Genomic DNA, 22,052 nt, shown 5'->3' on the forward strand with positions numbered 1-22,052 from the left:
TTCATCCTATATGTGGTTTGGGGCACTTCAGTTCACAATGTCTTGGAGTTGGGGACGTTCCCTGGAGAGAGGGGAGAATGCCCCATCAGGTTGGAGAGTTCATGTGACTTGTGGAAGCAGTTTCTGTTCACCCAACAGCTCCTCAGATTCCCAAACTATAGTCAGGTCCAAGTGAGCCCTGCAGAAATAACCCCTCCATGCCCCAGTCTCTATCTTGCTTGGGCAGAAAGGACATGTGCAGCCAATTTTCCTTCCCTGGGTTCATTTTATTGTCAGCAGACCTGAGCCTACATTTATTTTCCCAAAGGTTTATCAGAGAGATTAGCCATAAGTAATTTGAAATTGCTAAAATTATTACAGAAAGGGGACCAGGTCAGACAGAGAGGGAAAAAATAATTGATTCCAGGAGGAAGTGAGAACACACACAGCCCCCCTCTTTCACTCCTTGCTTTGGCGAGCTGATACTACTCATCTTCTGGGTCTTACTTAAATGTCACTTCCCCAGGAAGTCTCCCGACACCCCACAAGGTTACGTCTGCTGTCACACACTTTCCCAGCACCGTGTGCTCTGGTTTTTGTAGCATTCATCTTGAGTGGGAATCCCTTTTTCTATGCTAACTTTTCTGCCAGACTTGGAGCTTCAGAAAAGCAAGATTAAATCAGTCTTGTTCATCACCATAGATCCAGTGGGCTCCTGCATAGTAGGCACTCAATAAATATTGTATGAGTGAATGGAGCTTTCCATAATATCTGGAGTTCTTGGGGTAGAAGGGCTGGCCAAGTGAGATAACTCATCTCTTTACATCCCACAGGAATTCAGTTCATCCCAACTAAGCCTCAGGCACGAAGGAAGCTATCTGCATTTCAGCCGAGGAGAGCTGGGCCCTGTTCCCTATTCCCCAGGACCCCCTGGTACTTGAGTAGCCTACATGACAACTACTCCATCTGGAATACTCTTCCTCCCATTCTGAGCTGGTCAGATTTGAAGTTAAGGTTGTGCAGGCCCATGCAGGGTGGTTTAGTTCAGGATCCAAGAGACACAATTTCAGGGATTCTGCTGAGTGAGAGTGATGTCAAAACCTGAGGCCCAGGGTTGGCACCAAGAATGATCATTGAGGCAGGGGAGGACAGAAGAGTGCAAGGACAGTCAGACTGATTGTGCCGAGTGGTCTCTCTGTCACCTGGGACTGTTTCCTTCACTGGCCGCACCATGCCCTGGTCAGCCTTGATCATGTGGTATCTTCGGGCCAACACCTGGCAGCTGACTCATGGAGCCAGAAGCCAAGGGTCTTTAAAACAAACCTCTCCTTCAGGTTATAAAGGCCATTACGAAGTGATCTAGTCCTGTATTCTGTCCCAGTGGCTTGGCATATGAGGTTGGGTGAGCCTGATTACTGTGTTGACACTGAGGATAGAGATATGGTTTAATGGAAGCTGCCAGGGCCTCAGATCAAAGAGAACTTGAGTTCCTATCTGGGCCCTGCCATACATTAGATGTACATGTGGCAAGTTACTTAACCTGTTGGCCTGTCAGTTTTCCCTCTTGTAAAATGGAGATAATAATGCTTATCTCATAACATTATTTTGTGAACACCTTGGGAAGTTTCTAATCCTGAGGGTTGTTAGTAAATATTATTTCCCATCCCTCTTTTTTTCCTCACTTCCCTGTTGAGTATTTCCATCCTTAGACCTCAGTTTCCTGATTTACTGCCTCTAGCTTTCCAAAACTCTACAGCTGTTATCAGAAACATTTCAACTGGCCTCTCACCTAGTTGGAACTGTAGTTCCCAGGATGCTTGAGCCTTTTCCACATCTTTCAGTCCTTCACGGAAAATGCAACAGGCACACTTGAACGTATACGTGCGCATCCCTATGCACACTTCTACACACACACACACACACACACACACACGCACGCACACAGCCAGAAGTTATAATCCATCAGCCAGACAACTTTCTAGTGTCAGAGCAATTGATTCCAAAGTGTAGTTTATTGTAAAATTATTAAGAGTATCCACATATTTCAGCTTTATTGAGCCTTTTAGGAGAGCCACTCTGCATAAGGTAGTATACTTTGGTGAATAAATATGTTTTTAGTGCAACTAGAAAAGAAGTAATGGAGTGAAAGCTCCTTGTGTGTCAGTCTGAGCTGCCAAGGTACCACCCCACCAAATGCAAACCCTGAGAGGTGGCAGGTCTGGCGGTGACAGGTGTCTCCTGGGCGTACATGGGCACAGCAGTTTCTTACAGAGATGCTGTTGATCCAAAACTGTGTTTTCCAAAGCTGTTAACCTTCCTGTACCTGTTCTCTGCACATGGTTGTTGGAAGATGGAGGTATATTCAGAAGGAGAAACAACAGAGAGAATCACAAGGGGATTCAGGAGGCATTGACTGAAGATTTATTTTTTGCATTGTAGAAACTATGGCTGACAGCTTGAAGTTCCTTGGTCCAAGTTATAGGATTGTAAAATGATTAGCCAGCTATGATTAGGCAATTTACCTATGGGAAATACTACCATCAACTACATTTATTCAGCAAACATCTTTTAAGTGCCTGCTGTGTGGTGGGAGATACAAGGACTAGGAGGATGTGGTCCAGCAGGATGTGAATTGAAGAGGTCTGCATCTATTAATGTGAGGTGTGCAGCCCAGAGGAAGGAGCATGTAGTTCTTCTTTGGGGGTTTGGATGAGGGTTTACAGATATGGCTTCTCTTACTGAAGCATGGGTTGGAGATGGCAATTGGAGAGTGACATGTAGGCAGTGGTAAGTTATGGTCCTTTTTGTGCCTGGAGCAGGAGAGTGTGATGGAGAGAGGTGGAGCCAGAGCCAGCCAAGGAAGTCTCAAGTGAGATGATGTCCTGCTGCTATGCACATTTGCCGGACTTTTCAGCATTGCAATTGGCATCAGTAGGCCCAGGGTCTTGTCTTGGCTGTCCCACTGACTGTGTGATCTTGGACAAGCCCTTTCTCCTCTGGAGACAAGCTGGAAGGTCTCCAAAGACCTTTCAGCTCTGAAATTCTGTTGAGTTTATGGATTGGATGAATACGTAATGAACAACCAGATGAATTCTCCTGGCCAGCCTGTTTTCCAGATGAAATCGGCCACCCTCCTTTTCATGGTTTTTCCAGTGTCCTCGTCTGGCTGGTTCATCCCTGCAGTGCACTCAACTGTCCAGATACCCCAAGGTGAGGAAGCACCCCCGTCTTGTGAGCTATCTCAATCTCTTACCACTCCCTTACTCAGAAGTACCTGTCCTGTGTCCTCACCTGCTCCGTAGAGCCCTGGGAGATGATGGGGCAATCTGAAAATCCAGTTCATGCCAAGGTGCTGATGTCCATGACAACATTAAATTCTTTCGGATTGTTGAGAGCATCTAACTAAATCTCATCCTTTTACAGTTAAGTAAACAGAACTGAAGAGGGAAAGTGACTAGGCCAGGCTCTCACAGTGAGTCAGGAGTAGAGAGAGGAGGTCTCCTCACTCACACAGTTCACACATTCCCTAGATCAGTATTAATTGAGCACTTACTGTGCTATGTGTCGGGTATAGAATGAAGAATAAAATTCTGACCTTCCAGGAGGTCAGACTAGAGGGGAAGAAGAACACACGCCGATTATCTTAAATCAGTGGGTTCAATAAAGTGATGAAGACAGGGTATTATGGGGCTATCAAAGGAGGGCCTCCAGACTAGCCTGGCAGGTTCATCAAAAGCTTCCTGGAATAGGCCACATCCAAAGGGCCTTGGAGAATCAATGGGAGTTAGCCAGGTAGAGAAGGACATTCTAAGTGGGGGATACACACAGTTAATGGGTCGTGCATCCCAGACAACATTTGCTTTTTAACTAAGGCCTTAACCAAGGAAGCAGATTGCATGAGAAATTGTGGAGCTTGTAAGGAAGGTTTTTTGGGGGTGGGGAGAACCTTTCAGAGCTTTCATATTACTCCACACGGTCAGCCAACTTGCTATCCTATGTAAGGCAGGGGAAGAGGAAAGGCATGAGTCCCAAGTGGACCTGAGTCAGCACCTTTAGCTTGGTGGTGGCTTGTTACAAATGCCTGTCCCAGGCTAAATATCCTAAAATCCCAGACCCAGGGATTACCACTTGGATAGCTGTCAACAAGCGTCCCTCTTCCAGGGTGTGGGCCCTACTGGCTTAAAAAGAGAATGGAAACCAGAGCTTCCCTAGGGCAGGAACAGGGAGATTAGGCCAGTCCTAAAGGTGGCGGAGCCTTGGTTTGCTTCCGGTGCTAGCTAGGAAGAAGCATCTGAAAGGTGAACTTTATTCCGCCAGCACTGGAGTGCATCCTGTTCCTGACCCTGGAAGCCTTCTCGCCCTGAGATCCAAGGCGGGAGAAACTCCCTCCTGGAGGAGGAATGCTGCAGGGAGGATGGCCGGGAAGCCCTTGAGGCGGCAGGGGATGTAGTAGGCACAGGTACAGACTGACTCTAAGATGCTCCATGCCATCAATGAACTTCATCCGGAGCTCCAGGCGGCCCCAGGTGGGCAGGGCTTACCTCCTGTGCTCTGTTCACCTTTCTTCTTGCCAGCATTTATAGGCGGCCGCTCTTTCCTCAGTACTTCTGACTTTCCCTCTCCTTATGCTAACGGTACCCAGCACAGGCTCTGATTCAGGGGACATTTGAATCAAGCCACTGCCTTACTTGGCTGGTGGGGATGTGGCTGTTCACCCAGTCCTGTTGGGCTAGAGGAAGAAGAGAAAAAGGTATCAGAGATGAGACCCTTCCCTTGACAAGCTCGGGTGATCAGAAGAATGGCCCCAAGCTACATGGGAACTTTCCCCAAGAGTACCCCAATATTAAGCTGTTCGATTTGGGTCCCTTCATCTGCTCTCCACCCACAGCAAGAGTGGGTCTCAGCTGGGACTGATGAATCAGTATATTGGGGGGGAACGAGGCATTATTGTCAGTTATCCTGGAAGAATAGCCAGACAGTGTACCCTGGGGATGCAGGATTACTAAAAATGAAAATTAACCAATTAGGTCTTTATCCCACCCAGAGCTCAGGTAGGGGAGGAGGAGCCAGCCCCTGGGCCTTTCAGTGACATCTGGTTATCCAAGGTGAGGCAGGAGTTTCCAGATACCCTCAGTTCCTAACCAAGGGGGACAGGGGGGCGTGAGAACAGAATGGGTATTGCCAGGAAATCAATAGAAACAAGAAGCATTTAGTTTCTGAATGCAACACCCCCTGAACTCAGCAGGATGTGTTGAGACCCTGGTGGAGGTGAAGAAACTCTTGTTTTGCATCGGAGGAACCAATTATCAGACAACCCCTTTGCTGATGTTTGACAAATAGCATGACAGGGAAGATAAGTCCCACGGGGCTCCCAGAGCTGAGTTTGAGATATTTGTGTAGCATCCATTTAGTAAAAATTGAAATGCATTGCTTGTATCTGCCCCTGACACACACACACACAATTTCTATGCCCGTGTGTATTGGTGACTGGGTGCATCAGACCGTGCATATAAAATACATCAAACTGAAATAGGAACAAAGCCCTGGAGACTACTGTGGTTCAGTATCTCTGGACACATAATGGAAATGCTCGCCTTTGACTGCCCAGGCCTTCTATCTAATAGAGCTTTGGGAGAAGAGGAAGCTGCCTTGACCTCTGTCACAAAGTTGTTAAAGATTCCAAAGTCTCATTAATTTAATGAGAAATACCTCGGCCTTCCTTCTGTCTACTGATCCAGCAATTTCCGATTATTCACAATCAAGAGAGTCTAATAATAAAAATCTGCCCATTTCCCAAAGCTGGTGTTATCACAACAGGTGTTACTGGCTCTGAGTACCAGCAGTGTGTCAGACGCCATGCCCAGCACCTTCTACTCAAGATCTTTAACCCTCAAAATAACACTGTAAGGTGGGTGTTCCAGTTCTACGCAGTACGAAAGTGAGGCTCGGAGACGTTTAAGGGTTTTCACTCAATAAGTGGCAGATGTGAGAATCTGCTTTTTACCTCCCAGCCCACATCTTGTACTTGTCAAACTGATCTTCTTGGCTTTTCTGTGCTGTATTGGTTTTCTATTGGCCACAAAGTTAGCACCTTAAAACATCAGCATTTATTAGTGCAGAGTCACGTAGGTCAGAAGTCCAGCATGGCATGACTGGCTCTCTGCTCAGGCTGAAATCTAAATGTCACCGACTACATTTTCATCTGAGCACAGGGTCCCGCTCCAAGCCCATTCCTGTGGTTGGCAGAATCTACTTCCTTTACTTCCTTGTCGTTGTAGGAATGAAATCTGTTTTCTTGCTGGCTCTTGGCTAGGGACAGCTGAGCCTCGAGAGACCCTTCTTGGGTCCTTTCCCCATGACTACTCCATCTCATCAACAGGGAGCCTCCCTCTAGTCCAACCCCTCGCTCACTTCATATCTCCTTGGCTTCCTCTTCTGCAAATAGTCAGTGAAAACTCTTTGCTTTTTTTTTTTTTTTTTTGAGACGGAGTCTCGCTCTGTCGCCCAAACTGGAGTGCAGTGGCCAGATCTCTGCTCACTGCAAGCTCCGCCCTTCGGGTTCACGCCATTCTCCTGCCTCAGCCTCCCAAGTAGCTGGGACTACAGGCGCCCGCCACCTCGTCCAGCTAGTTTTTTGTAATTTTAGTAGAGACGGGGTTTCACCAGGTTAGCCAGGATGGTCTCGATCTCCTGACCTTGTGATCCGCCCGTCTCGGCCTCCCAAGTGCTGGGATTACAGGCTTGAGCCACCGCGCCTGGCCTACTCTTTGCTTTTAAAGGACTCTTAGGTCAGGCTCATCCGGATAATCTCCTTCTTTGAAGCCGACTGCGTCATATAGCATAACCTAATTGCAGAGGTAAAATTCATCATAGTCACAGTCCTGGGGAGTGTGTGTGTGCATGTGTATGTGTGTGTGTGTTTCTTGGGGGTCATCTTAGAATCCTGCCTACCACACATGCCAACTGTGTAAATTAGTTTACTTATTTTCCTTTCTCCTCTACCATCTGGTGAAAGGGTATACAAGGAGAGATCTGGGGCCAGGGCACCGGGAGGAGAGTGCTGGAGACACTTGAGGCAGGAAATCCATACATCCCTTGATCATGCAAATGATAAACTCTGTGTTGTCTCTGCTGGAGCAAGGCGGCGCTCAGGACAGGGCCCATCCCTTGCATCCTGATGATGGCCTGTAAACCAGCCCCTGAGGGAAAACTGACAGCCAAGGCAAAGGGGGAAACCAAGGCCTCTTGAAACTGCTGTGGCTAGCAGGGGGGCTGGTGGCCCTGAGGAATTTAGGCCCTGCTGAGAAGTGTGTTTGAGATTTAATGAATATTTGGAAAGCAGAGGGAGACTGAGAATAAAAGGCATTATGGCAAATCGCACTATTATTATTATTACATTATAAGTGCTATTGTATTACAAGCACCATTAGGAGTAGCAATTGCTGTTATTATGAAGCAATCCAGCTTCTCCATCCTCAGCATCAGGCTCCACTCCGTGTCAAAGGCATCCACAGCCCCGTGAATCACCATCTGAAGCTTCCCTCATATTCACAACCCAGTGGCAAGCCTGAGGCCTGCCCATCCCACTGAGGCCTCCAGCCATAGCTCACGTGGTAGACGCCTCTCCTGTGAATTCCAGAGCTGGATTTTCGTCTTGGCAGAGAGTTAAGATAGTCCTGAAACCATTCCTGATCATATCGCTCTCTTGCTTAAAACCCTTCGGTGTCTGTCTCCCCATTACCCTCAGGATAAAGTCTGAACCCTGTAACATAACTCCGGTGACCTCCCATTGCCACTGCACACCCCAGCCATACTGAAGGACTTGCAGGTCCCTGAATCTGTCATAAGCTCTTGCTGTTCTGGGGCTCTGCACATGTTGTGGTTTCTCTGTTCATGAAACTCCTCTTTACCTCTTTATCTGGCTGACTCCTGCTCAGCTTTCGGGTCTCAACTTGCAGTCAACTCTCAGCTCAGGAATATCAGCAGCAATTCTGGTAGAAAAGACCGCTTTATACGCGCCGCACCGTGTAATCAACCACACTTCAGGACTTGCCCTCCACCTGCTACTAAGTTTAAGCATCTTGAGGACAGGCATGGGGTGTGCTTATCGTTCTATTTCTAGTGCCCAGCATGATGTGTGTTCTCAAGGAGACACTCATGTTTTTGTTGAATGAATGAAGGAATGAGTGAAACTAAGATCTAAAAAGTGTCCAAGAGCTGAAAACTGTTATGCGTATCCCCACCTCCAGCCCCCACCCGCCCCCCAACTGTGGGAACCTATCTGAGAGCCTGGTGGCCTCTAGAACACAGCAGAGTCAGCAAGACGCCCAGCCCTTGTGGAGAACCCATTATTTGATCCTGGTGCCAATATGGAGCATGTAAATTAGTAAGGAGCAGAGGCCACTGATTGACAGCATCACTCATCTTCCTAAACAACTCCTTGTACCCCTGATGAGATGGTGGGGCTGGGGGTGCCTGGGATCTCTACATGCCTGATTCTAATGTGTTGGGACCTGGGAAAGGAGAGGTTTAGCACCTGATGTATAAACAGGAGGCCTGATCAGTGAATCCTGATCAGTGCTTGAAGAAGGAAGCCTGCAGAAAAGCGGTAGCTCACTGCAGCCTAAGGGGAGAGCCTGAGGTGTCCACCAGTTCTCATGTCAATTTGACCTACTGAGGTTTCAACTGCACAGTTAACCACACAGTTAATAACTACTTATTTAGCACCCAGAGACCCAGAACAGTCTTGTAAATAAAAAAAATGAAGACAGACCCAGCTGCTGCCGAGGAGGTAAGAGGGCTTTCCACCTGGCCTCTGCCTTCCTCTTCCTGGAAGCATATGACTGAAGTCTTTGTAAAGGTAGTTCTACCCTAATGAGTGTTTGCAGGTGAACATTAATTAATTTAATGAATGTGTATTGAGCACTTGCTAAGCACAAGATATGGTGAAGGGGATAGAGCATTGAACAAGGTGGAATATGGTCTGCCTTTGAAGTCCTGTTTGTGGACTCATGTTGGGAAAGAAAAGCAGAGAAAGGACAGAGTTCCCGGGAGGAAGGGATGTGCATGTCCAGGTTATGGGGGTAAGTGAATACGAAACATGCAGGGAGAAGAATCCAAAGCTGGGAGATTTAGGACCAATCTCCTATTAAATGAAATTCATTGACAGGTATGAATTAGCCTCCCAGCTGCTACTGTCTTCAAAGACCTATTACACAAAAAGCCATCTCCCAGCCTACACAGACAGCACAGGCTTTGATGCAGATAAATAGACAGACAGGTACCACAGTTAAGTGGGCTCAGGAGGGAAGGAGAGGATGTAAGGGTGCCCAGGAGATTTTGGACTTCTGGTGGCTCCAGGGCTTTCCTGCAAAAAGGCTAAGAGGGGACTTCTGAGACAAGGGTCTGGGGCCTGGTTTCTGCGATGCATTAGATCCCAAGGAGCAGTGAATGGATCTAACTATGAAGAAGAGCCTTGGGCAGGTGAGAGGACCAGGCTGCCAGTGGGGTGAGATGAGGCACAGTCTGTCAAGTGCTTCCTAAATGTTTTCAGTCAACAGCCTTGACTTCTTTCTATGTGGGGTGCACCAGAGTGAACACTGATAATGTAAGTGCATTTATTTCAAATGGCATCTAGTCCTTGGAGAGGTAGCTTTGAACAAACTCGTGGTAAAAAGTTCCAAGTGATGACAGGTGTGTAGATGAGGTGTAATGGGGACATGATTGAGTGGCCACTTCTGGAGGCTTGAGTGATGGAGGAGGTCAAGGTGGACACTGAGGAAAAGGTAGACAGGAATCATAGCATGAAAAGACTTATATGTCTAGCCAAGGGTTTTTTGTCCTGTATGCAATAAAGGAGTATTCGGCGAGGGGGAAGTTCATGATCAAATTTGGAGTTTAGAAAGATCACTCCAGCAATAACATGGAGAAGGAACTTGGAGAAGTGCAAGACTAAAGGAAGAGAAACCAGTGAGTCCGTAGTCTAGGACCCAGCTGGTGAGGATCTGATTTGAGGTAGAGATGATGGGGTGGAGGGCAGCGATCAGATTCAAGAGATGTAAAGAAATTAAAATGTCCTCAAAGGACAATAAATGAGTGCATACCTGCTTACATGAATGAGATGTGGACAGTGAGAACATGGAAGTGGAGGATGCATTCTAAATTCTAGCTTGATTGACAGGTGGATCATGTGACATTCACAAACAGGGAACCAAGGGAGGGAACCAGATCCAAATGGGAAGATAAAGAGTTCAAGTTAAAGAGTGATAGTCTTAAGACTATCTTCCTCCTTTTCAGCTTCATCATAATATTCTAAGAAATTAGAATTCTTTAGTGTTCTCAGGACTCCTGGGGTGAGAACATTTGAAGTTGTCAATCATTAATAATCTCAGGGATGGGGTATGCTCCGACACCACCTCCTAGTGGCCTAGCCTGGTGCTGAGCACACGGTGGGGAAGATAGAATAAGGGAAGATAGAACAAGGGAAGGTAGAATAAGGGAAGGTAGAACAAGGGAAGGTAGAACAAGGGAAGGTAGAACAAGGGAAGGTAGAACAAGGGAAGGTAGAACAAGGGAAGGTAGAACAAGGGAAGGTAGAACAAGGGAAGGTAGAACAAGGGAAGATAGGAATGATCACTGGTCTTCTTTGCCAAGGACCTGGATCTTAATTCCATATCTGTCTTAGGGGCAAGACGTTTAACTCCTGGGTACCTCGCTTTCCTCTTGTACCACATGTGAAAATGAATAAAACCTGTTCTGTCCACTTCCAATTACGGTTGGGAGACCCAAAAGCAGTGCATGAAAGTGCCCTGGAAGCTTCATTCAGCCACATCCATGGAAGCAGTTGGTGTTATTATACTCAGTAATAAATTGATATTTCATAAATCACTTTGATGTGGGTGACATGAGGCTGCCAGCCTCCTCTCCCAGGCAGTTAGGGTCCAGGGCCGAGCATGGAGCAGAGAGGATCAAAGGCTGAGGCTTGGGTGAAAGCAGGCAAGACATGAGGGACTGCTGGAAACCCCACTGTTAAGGGGGTTAAGGATTTTAAACACCACTGTTAAGAAGCAGAGCCGGTTCTGGAGTGAAGAGGCTGCAAGTAGGGCCAGTTACAACCCAAATGGGTCCAGGTGTTAACATTCAGAGAGATTTCAGAGGTCATAGAGGTGTTGGGGTGACACCTTTTATAGGTTGCCTTTGGCCCTGGTGGGAAGGGAGCTGTTAAGGTTCTTGGGCTACCTGGGGCTGAGGGCTTTATGCAGACGCCGGAGATAGCCACCTTTGTGGCGTGATCTGGTGGGCTTCAGGAAGGCCTCCGCACACTGCCTTCCTCACTACCTGCTAATGATCCCTGAAAGTACATGAAACATGCATTCCTTGAGCTCTTCTATTATTACTTCTAAGAATAGTAATAAGGAGTCTGTATCGTGCTTCCAGTCTGCACAGAGCTCTCCGATATATTGTCATTTTTGGGTCTCACAACGGAACCGTGAAGTCTTATTTCCCCCATTTTAAAATGAGGAAACTTTTCTGATTAAAAAAGATAAAATAAAGAAATGAAAAGTTTTTTTTATAAAAGATTGGTTTTGGAATGTGGGATTTCAGAGAGGAAAATCTAGGTCAAAATGCCCAAAATGCCGCGACTCCAGACCCATACTCATTCTTTCCAGCACATTATTCTCCTAACCGTTTAATTAAGCCCAGAAGGCAGTTTTTGGTTTCACTGATTTTTCTAGGGGCCAGGGACACAGCAGTGAGTGAGACAGTCCATTCTACCTTCCAGGAGTTCACAGGCCAGCGGGGAAGTATTTGAGACTCAAATAATGATGACTGTGGAGAGATTTTACTAGGGGTGGCTGAGGCTGCTGGACAGCTCTCAGCAGAAGTTGGCCAAGTTCACCAAGCTGCATTCGACTGCCTGTTTCTCTGAGCCATCGTAGCCACACAAGCCTGCAGTTATACTGCATTGACTTCTAATTCCTTCCCACCTGCTGCACCCTGGTACTTGCTGTGACTCCTTTTCTGGGTTCTTCATGCTGAACAGATCCGATGTGAGGCAAACCTCATCTCTCCCATGTTCTCAGTGAAGTGCTCAGTTTTGCCTAGCACACAGTTGGTGGTCAGTAAATTATAGTAGTTATTATTAGAATTACTGCTTTCTTGTGATTATTCATGGTTGGAAGATCTGGAATTTCAACTAAAGGCATCTATCTCAACACAAATCGCCACACCAAGCAATTAGCATCTTATGGTGGCTTATTTTCTTTTTTGAGACAGAGTCTCTTGTCGCCCAGGCTGGAGTGCAGTGGCACCATCTTGGCTCACTGCAACCTCTGCCTCCCAGATTCAAGCGATTCTCCTGCCTCAGACTCCCGAGTAGCTGGGACTACAGGCACACGCCATGCAACCACGCCTGGCTAATTTTTGTATTTTTAGTAGAAATGGGGTTTCACCATATTGGCTAGGCTGGTCTTGAACTCCTGACCCCAGGTAATCTACCTGCCTTGGCCTCATAAAATGCTGGGATTACAGGTGTGAGCCACTCCTCCCAGCCTATGGTGACTTATTTAGCAAAACTTTTCCCATTTGACAAGTAGCTAAGAATCATCTCTTGCCAAGCAAAGAGGAAGGCAAGACCTCCAGGCCAGATCTTTCCTTTTGGCAGGGCCCAGCAGTTCAGGGGGACCAGGAAAAGGGAGGAGAGTGGGGCAGTGCACCCACTTTGGTGACACCAGCAGCATGGAGGATGGATTACACTTGGACAGAAGAGAACTCCCAGGCCATGAGTGCCTGTGTGCCAGGCACTCGTCATGGATTACCCGTGCAAGGTAGATGCTCTTACCCACACTTTACAGGTGAGCACACCGAAAGTTCAGAGACCCGCCTGAAATCAGCCAGCCAGTATGTGGCCAAATGAGGGTTTGAAACCAAGACTGCCTTATTTCAAAACTTTTGCTCTTTCTAACACATGCTACTGTTTCCTGATGAGATTGCCACATTGCACCATGCCAAGGGGCACCATTCATATGGTCATCAGTATAAATGGAACCTGGGAGTTGAACAGTATAGTGGCCAGATATTCCAAAATCAGAAGCATGACCTCCATTAAATAGCAGCTATTGCAGAGGAGAAATGACGAGGCCTGGTGGGATTAGAAAGGAAGGGACACCTTCAAGAGACATTTAAGGGATAGATTTGACAGAATTGGCAGTTGACTCGGTGTGGAGTTAAAAAATAAGGAAGTCGAGGCTGTCTCTGAAGTTTCTAGCTAAGGTGCCTGGGAGAATAGTAATGCACTTATTGGTTAGGAAGGCAAAGGGGAAGGGGCTGTTGGGCAGAAAACATCATGGAATGCCACTTCCCCTACTTACCCATTTGGCCTGAGTTAGGAGATGAACTTGATTTAAGGACACCTCCTGGACCTGTGCTTTGGTTTCTTGCTTTTCTACTTCAGGTCAAACACAGAAACTTAATCTGGGTCATTAAACGTTCTTGTGCTTTTAGTTCTAGTTGACTAACCTTGTCCTGTCCCCAGGGTTGACTAAATCCAGCCCCCAGTGACAGGACTTGACTGCTTAGCCCAGCTGAACATGTCCTCAGGGCACTGCTTCTCCCAGACCTCCCTTGCAGAAGCTGCCCACAAGGTCTGCCCAGCCTTTCCCTTATCCCTCCATGTTCCCAGACACCAGACACTAAAGCTCTGTGTTTCTTGGCACCAGACCCTGTGTGGTATAAGGCATGGTCAGCCCCTTGCAGCCATGGTAATCTCACAGTTTCACAGGTCCTCTCTTCTCTCTTCCTCCAACAAAACTACCTCAGCTCTAGGACCTCCACTTGTCTGGGCCCATCCCCAGCTCAGCCCCTATGCAGAGCCTGCTATTGCTCCCTGGCCCAGGTGATAAACAGGCAGTAGACCCACGAAGCTTCCTATAGCTCACGGTGAATGGATGCCTGTTGGTAAACCAGGACATTGGACACGGCACATGTGCTGCGGAAAGTGAGGGGCGCCCTTCCGCGTAGCTCTCAAGCCATTATCCATGAGGCATTCCTTCATCCCCGGGTAACATCCCCCTGTATCCACTTGTGGTTCTGACCTGACCTTCAACTATAGCTATTTGGACCCTTCCATACCATTGTATACACAGAGATTTGCACACATGTATGCACATGCACACACACACACACACACACACACGCACACACTTTTAAAAATGTTTTTCATGTGAAAGCCCAGTGATAAGAAAGCAAGCTGTCAGGATTTTTAAAAATACAGTAATGCAATTCACAGATGACAGTCAGTGGTTAGCACAGCTTCTACGCATGTTTTTACACCTTCTGGAGGTGTGACAGGGTGTGCTTGGTGTTAGAGTTGGCCACAGTGAGACCCAAGGCATTAAGATGTCGTCAATCAACTGTCCTCAAAACAGCATTGACCAAACAGCTTCTAGGTATCAAGCACTCTGTAGCTACAATGTGAAGTTCAAAAATGAGGCAAACATATCTTTACTTCCTGGAAACACACAGCCCTCTGTAGAGAGAGGCCACATGTGTGAACAAAGACTGCAACACGGGGTCTGTCACAAAGCCACCCACACTTGGAGTCGTGGAAGACCTGGTCCTGGTCTCTGCCCCACCACTTGGCTTTACCAGGTTCCATTTGCTCTGTGCTTCACCCTGGTTCCCTGGTTTGGGACAATGGGAGTCAACGCTTGTTGGGAGCAGGGACCCTCAGGACTTCCCTTCCTGGGACATTTATAAGAAGAGGATCAAGGTCCCCATGAGGACCTGTTCCACCTGAGGGACTGCTTCCAGCCCTTTCTGTCATTGTATGAAGGTTACAACCAGCCAGGCAGTGTGGCTGTGGCGGGGTTGGGGAGGCACAATGGGAGCCTAAGTGAGCCAAGTGTGCATTCCTGGGTAGGACTCAAGATGAGTGGGCAGCGGAAACTGGGTGAACTTTAATCCCTTCCATTCCTGAAATGTGTTAGTTTTATGAAATATCTGTCTCCACAAAATGTCCCCACCACTTGACTTTGGATTTGTAAGAAATGTTTCTCTGAATAGATGTAGAGTAGCACTTCCCAGATTACGTTCTGAAGCATGCTACTGCCAGGCACTCATGGATTTTGGAGGAGGAAAAAAAACCCACGGTCCTGATTTGTCCCATGGTCAGTGTGTTTGGGAAATTCACGGTTAAACAAAATTAAACCAGCTGCTTCGCTGCCGTACTTTTTTCAGCCTTTAGCTTTGAGTATTATGAATCTTGAAAAGGCAGATATAATGTGCATTGTTTTCCAGCCTTATTTGAGCATGGAAACTTGTCTTCATGAAATTTCTGGAAACCTAATGCCCTGAGGAACACACTTTGAGAAATACTGGCACAGAAGATGTTCATTGTTTGTAAACTAGTGGTGGTCAGCTATTTCCCATGTTCTTTTAGACAATAGTCTAAGTTTAGATAAAAAGAAGAATTTCCTAACTGTAAGGATTCTTAGATACTAGAACCTTAGAGTGTCGTGGGAAATGGCAGTAAAAGAATGTGACCCTCCCCCTTCCTTGTCCTTCCACAGGCTATCCCATGAGTCATTATAAATAGAACAAATTATCAAGGAAACTTCTGGAATCTTTTTATCTTTTTATCTGGTTTGGCCTTTGAAAGTTGCTTATAATTGAGGGATAAGAAGGTAGGAATAAAAAAGCAGGAAGACAGACTGGCTGACTTCTGGGTAGACTGTCTCTAAGTGTCTGTAATGAACTCATTCATTCTTGCTCCACCCAGAACATGCATTTGAAGGGAATACCTTTCTAACTTAGGTTTCCAAGACAAGTGGAACTGAAGAGGCAGAGAGCCAGAAGCTGCCCCAGAGTTCACTGTGGTCTTTCAGTAGCTGTTGTATTTGCCAAATATGATGCTAAGCTTTGCATGCATCTTACTTGTTCCTTGAAATAACCTATAAGGTTGCTAATATGTTTTCTTTTTTAAAAACGAGTATCTGAAGCCCAGAAGGTTACAGACCTTGCTTAAAGTCATACAGCCAGTGTGGTAAGGAACCTGGATTTGAACACCAAAGCCTGAGTCCACTATATCACCCCAGCTGCCACTGTGAGTCTATGGACATCCAGGGCCTCAGGGCTTCCTTAAAATGAGCCTCCATCCATCAGGCTATGCATGTGGGGAGAGGATGGAGTTGGGCTGATGTGTCTGCTCACAATGATAAGGAAGCCAGGGAAGGGGACACTTTCCAGCCCCTGCCAACCGTGCCCAGGTTTGCCCACAACAGTCTGACTCTGCCCCTCGGTTTGCCTACAACAGTCTGGCTCTGCCCCAGTCACTGCACCCTTGCCAAATGAATCTTCTTCTCATTAGCCATCTGCCCCCTTGTGCCTACCGATAGCCCACAGCACATGGGCAGCTGCCCTGTTAGAGAGATGGGAGATAATATCAGTGTAGGAATCAGCACATTCTCTGGCATGTCCTTGTTCCCCTAATGGGAATGTGGCAGGATCCAAAATACACTTAATCCTTATCCAAATCCACTCTGTCAGGCATTGGTGGCTTCAAAGGAAGCTTGGTGCCTCCAGTTTGCACGTGTAAGCTAATGAATCCAGGCTCTGGGCAGGTGAGCTCAGGCCTGCAGCCTGAGACCTTGGCAGTGACTGGAGCTGTGTGGCAAGGATACAAGGGCGGCGCCAGGGGCCTACAGCAGCTAAGTCTTCAGAAGAGGAGACTGCCTGGAGGAAAGCAATATTTCTGCCTGGCCAGAAGGAAAGCCCAAGGCGCTTGCCATCTGTCATGTCAGGCTGAGTGGCTGATGGGCTAGTCCTTGGGTCTGGAACTCCTGTGTACCCCCAGGGTGTGGAGCTGTGTGCGAGGCACTTGGAATGAACATGCAATGATTGTGATTTTTATGTGAAAAGGTGGCCTGACACACATTTGAAGGCATCTTTCTGGGAGCAGGGATCAGCAAGCTGAATAATCTACACCCTCTTGACTGATTTCACTGTACAGGGTCCAGGGAGACCTTGGAGGCCAGGGCTCCGAGCTCAGAGGAGGACACTACCCCTCTCTATAACTCTAACTGACCACGGTGCACTTACACATGCAGGCTGCCTATCACTTGGTCCCACCCGGGTAATTGCATGAGGACTGTGGGTTGCAGGGAGAACTCCTTTGAGCTTCTAAATGTCACTGCCTTAGATGGGGTTTCCCTGACTGCCTCATCTAAAGTAGCAGTCCCTCACCCCAAGTCCCATCCCCCTAGCTATACGAAATGATGATGAATTTGTTTCCTTACTATCTGTCTCTTCCACTAACTGCAGGCTTCCTGCGGGCAGCAAGTGTGTCTCTCTCATCCATATCCTCCATGCCTAGAACCATGTCTGGCACATGATAAATGCTTACATGTTTATCAAGTGAATGCAAAAATTAGTGGTAAATGAAGGCACCACCCTACCCACAAACCTTCAGGTTGAGGTTCTGGGAAAGCAAACTTGGTTTGGCATTCCTCTGCTGACAGTTCCCTTGGGTTCCATCACACCTAGGACAAAGGGCACATTCGCAAGCCTGGCATCCTCACTCTGATGGTCTGGCCTCTGCTGACTGCCCCAGCTTCCTTTCTCACCATCCCTCTCCCAGGGCCCCTTGTATCCAGTGTGCTAACCCACGCTTCAGGTGTATAAGACTTAGGGTCCTGCTGGAAATGCAAGCTCCTGGGCCTCAGCTCCCCGGATTCGGGTTCAGGTGGTGTTAGGTGGGGTTCAGGAATCATCCTTTTTTTTTTTTTTTTTTTTTTGAAATGGAGCTTTGCTCTTCTTGCCCAAGCTGGAGTGCAATGGCACGATCTCGGCTCACTGCAACCTCTGCCTCCTGGGTTCAAGTGATTCCCCTGCCTCACCCTCCCAAGTAGCTGGGATTACAGGAATGCACGACCACATCTGGCTAGTTTTGTATTTTTAGTAGAGCTGGAGTTTCATCATGTTGGTTAGCCTGGTCTCGAACTCCTGACCTCAAGTGATCCGTCCGCCTCGGCCTCCGAAAGTGCTGGGATTACAAGTGTGAGTCACCGCACCCAGCCCTATCATTTTTTAAAAAGGAACCTGGATGATGCTAGCGGTAGAATCACACTTTAAGAAGTGACGTCTTCATCAAAGTACAAGTATACCACGGGCAGTTCACTGAAAGGGCCATGCACTTTCTCAGCTCTGTGCCCTTGTATACATGGGGATTTCTGGCTGGAGTAGCCTTTGACCACCCACAGTTCTCCACCCAGAAAATGCCTATATATCCTTCAAGACACAGCTCAAGCATCCCACTTCCCATGGAAAAAACGCCATGTGCCTAGTGCTGCCTCCACTGGGCACATGGCTTTTTTCTTTCTTTCTCTAGCTAGTGCATCTTGTATATACTTGTTTAGAGATCATTCTGCTTTTTTTTTCTCCTCCACGCTCTACTATCACAGTGTTAACTCCCAGAAAAACTACTCTCATTAACTCTGGACTCCTAGGTCTCAACAGACTGTCTGGTGTTCTCTGGACTAGAATGAGGTACCCAGACGTGCTCTACCAAAGTCCATCTCTCACTTCACCCTTTCCTAACTATGTTCTTATTTCTGATGCTGGGTCTTTCCAGGAGTTCTCACTCCAGAGAATGGACACCCTTGTGGATGATCGTGTCAACATCCTGGGATTTTCCATTTTCAACCAATCCCATGCTTTCTTCCAAGAGTTTGCCCAGAGCCTCAACCAGTCTTGGCAGGAGAACTGTGACCATGTGCCCTTCACTGGGCCTGCGGTAAGTACCCGCCAGAGCTCTTCCTGGTGCCCCTTGGCCTCTGCACATCACCACTCTGTGGACCAGCTCCTGGGCAACACACCCTCCTGGAGTCCAGCCATCTTCCACTCCAGTCCCAGCTCAGAGAGGGAGGTAGAAAGTGCGGGAAGTGGTTGCAGGGGGTGATGTTTGGGAAGCAATGAGCTGTAGACAGCGGGGAGAGGGCTGTGTGGAGGTACTGGGTTGTCACTTAGTGATGTCTGCAGGTCCCCCGCGGCCAGACTCTCAATAATACCATTGCCGAGAGCTGCCTGAGTTTAGGATCCAAGAATCGTTTGGAAGGGCCTTTAAGCTGATCTACTCCCTCATTTTTCAGATAAGGAAACTGAAGCCCAGGCTGTAATGCGATATGGAGTGGGGATGTGGGGGTCTTGTTCAAGGGCAAACATTGAGGCTGTTGCAGAGTGGAACTAGCCCCAGGACTCCTGGCTCCTGGTCTGGTGCTCTGTCCACCCCCTGGCCACTTCCTGAGTCAGGGATCATCTGGAGTGGCTCCCCTCTGCCCAGTCCCTGTGCTTCCTCTCTGCAGTTCTGGCCCCTTCCGGCATGTGTAACAGGAGCAAACCTTTCCATGGCCATTCTCCACTGAGTTGGATGTTCTTCTCCATGGGGCAGGCCAAGAATATCTGCTTGTGTACATTTGTTAAAAGGCAAGTTCTCAAGAGACTAGGATTGTGTGGCTTTTTATGCCCTGCCTAGCCCCATTATACACATTAGTTTATTTTTAAGAGCTCCACGAGGCAGCCCTTGTGATGCTCACTACAACTTCCTGAGGCAGCTACTATCAGTGTCTCCATTTTACACATGATAAAACCGAAGCCCAGAAAGGTTAGGCAAATAGCCCCGGATCACACAGCCAGTGAGCAGAGGACCAGGACCAGAACCCAGGCCGTATGGCTTTACTGTTTATACTTTTAACCTCCGTGCCACTTTGCATCTCTCTAGGACTGTCATTTGCTTGCCATGCTGTACTGTAATTGAGCCTGGCTAGATGGAAGTACAGTGACGCATGCATAATGACATTTTGGTCAGCAATGGACAACTTATATGATGGAGGTTCCAAAGATGATAATACCACATTTTTCTTGTCCCTTTTCTATGTTTGGGTATGTTTAGATATGCAAGTACGTACCACTGTGTTACAGTTGCCTCCAGTATTCAGTACAGTTCAGTACAGTTTCACCATTTACCCGTAACAGGTTTGTAGGCCCAGGGGAGCATACGCTATACCATATAGCTAAGGAGGTTTAGTAGGCTATAGCATCTAGGTTTGTGTAAGCACACTCTCTGATGGTCACACAATGAAGAAATTGCCTGATGGTGCATTTCTCATAATGTGTCCCCACTGTTAAGCAACACATGTCTGTAGTTACTAGGTATTTGTTGAGTGAATGAGTGAGTGAGTGAGTCAGGCGAAATGATGAGTTATAGATAGAAGTGGAAAAGCATCAGGTCTAGGAGCTGGCGATGGAATTAGGTACACTCCTGGAGTGGGAAATTCTCTGGTGAGTTTTGAAAATAGGAGGGATGCCTGTCTTCGATAAGACATGCCCAGAGGCAAAGGCATATCTGGACATCCACACACTTGGAGTCTAATTAGTGCTTGGTCAACATGGTGACCTTGGAGGCAGGCTGTGGAAGCCAGGGCCTGGACTTAATGACCTTTCGCAAAACTCTGTGCTTGTATGATCGTGCGGCCTCATGGACATCTTAGGAAGGAAGGGGTAGCTAAGGAGGTCAGAGCTCATGGAAAACTCAGGAAGCTTTGATCCAGGGAATGGGACAGGAGGAGGGGGTTTGAGAAACAGATTTTCATGAAGGTTTATGGAACCCATCCCAACAAGCTGTTTTAGACCTAAAAGAGGCAAAAATCCATGGGAAGGATTGGGGAGGGCAGCTGAAGGAAGGAGTCATGCCCATTAAATGGTTTAAGGGACAGAGAGGGGCATCTCAAAGCACAGTTTCATGTGCAGGATCAGACTCAACCCCCAGCAGCAATGCAAGCCCTGTTCTCCCAGCCGAGTCTGCTGTTCTTACAGTTCTCATTCCAGTATTTTAATAGGTGCTGACCAATTTGAAAGGCTTGCAACACAGTATCAAGAAAGGAAAAAAAAATCTGTCTCTTTCCCTTCAACCCAAGCCTCACCACATTCGGCATCTGGCCTAGTGAAGTCAATGGTCCTAGGCCCTATTTCCTCATTCTCTCTAAGGGTGTCTGCCTTTGCATTGATGCTCACATTGGCCACGAGCAGACAAATGAGGGTCCTTCGGTTCCTAGTGGGCTTCTTTGTAAGGATCCAGCACAAAGGCCAGGAGTGCCTTTCAGAGAGCTGTGGGTCAGCACTGCCATGGTCAGACAGGCTGGAAAGATCACTGGCCTTGGAGTCACAGAGGCTGGAGTCTAATACTGGCCTAGACGTTTTCTCACCATGTGATCTTAGGTAGTGATGTAACCCCTATGGGCCTCAGGTTCTTTTACCATAATTTTAGGTGAATTATGCCTGACCATCTTAGAGCATTATTGTGAAGATGGAATGAGATATGATTCTATCTTCAATTCACAATTATTCACCAAGTAATTTAATATAACAACCTGTATATGCCAGATGCTGGAATAGCCATTATTAAATATATCAGGCAGCTTTTGCTATGTAAATGCTGTGTAACAGCCAACTCCTAAATCTCATGATACACAATAAATATGCATACAGTAGACATTTATAAAGCCCGTGGACCTGTGGGTCAGCGAGGGAGCCACTCGTCTAAGCTGGCTTGGTTGGGTAGCTCTGCTGCTCTGGATGAGATCTCTCAGCATGCATGGGTTGGCTAATCCAGACTGGGCCTACTTGGGGCCAGTACCTCTTCCCCTGGACCAGCAGGCCAGCCCAACATATTCTCATGGTGATGACAGAAGGACAGCAAAGCAAGTAGAAACACAAGGACCTCTTAGTCCTATGCTCCCAGAAAGGCACACACTCATTTTCTTGGCCAAAGAAAGTCACACACACAAACTCAGTGTTAGGGAGTGAGGAAATGTACTCTACCCTTTTAGAGGAAAAAAATGCAAAGGCACATGGTAAAAAGTCTGAATACCCAAATACAGAGTGTGTCTTAGTCCATTTGTATTGCCATCAAGGAATACCCAAGGCTGGGTGATTTGTGAAGAAAAGAGGTTTATTTGGCTCCTGGTTCTGCAGGCTGTACAAGAAGCATGGTGCCGGTATCTGCTTCTGTTGAGGGCCTC

General features: G+C 47.4%; 1 protein-coding gene across 1 annotated transcript in view; it reads left to right on the plus strand.

Moving 5' to 3' along the window:
* Positions 1-22,052, plus strand: part of GRIK4 (glutamate ionotropic receptor kainate type subunit 4) — a 201,699-nt gene that overhangs the window by 49,742 nt on the left and 129,905 nt on the right. The window contains exon 9 of the mRNA XM_017865557.1: positions 18,608-18,769. Coding sequence (XP_017721046.1) covers positions 18,608-18,769 — 162 coding nt within the window. The remainder of the gene's footprint in view (positions 1-18,607; positions 18,770-22,052) is intronic.

This window comes from Rhinopithecus bieti, unplaced genomic scaffold (assembly GCF_001698545.2).
Source record: "Rhinopithecus bieti isolate Rb0 unplaced genomic scaffold, ASM169854v2 scaffold_82866, whole genome shotgun sequence".
Taxonomy (NCBI): Eukaryota; Metazoa; Chordata; class Mammalia; order Primates; family Cercopithecidae; genus Rhinopithecus; species Rhinopithecus bieti.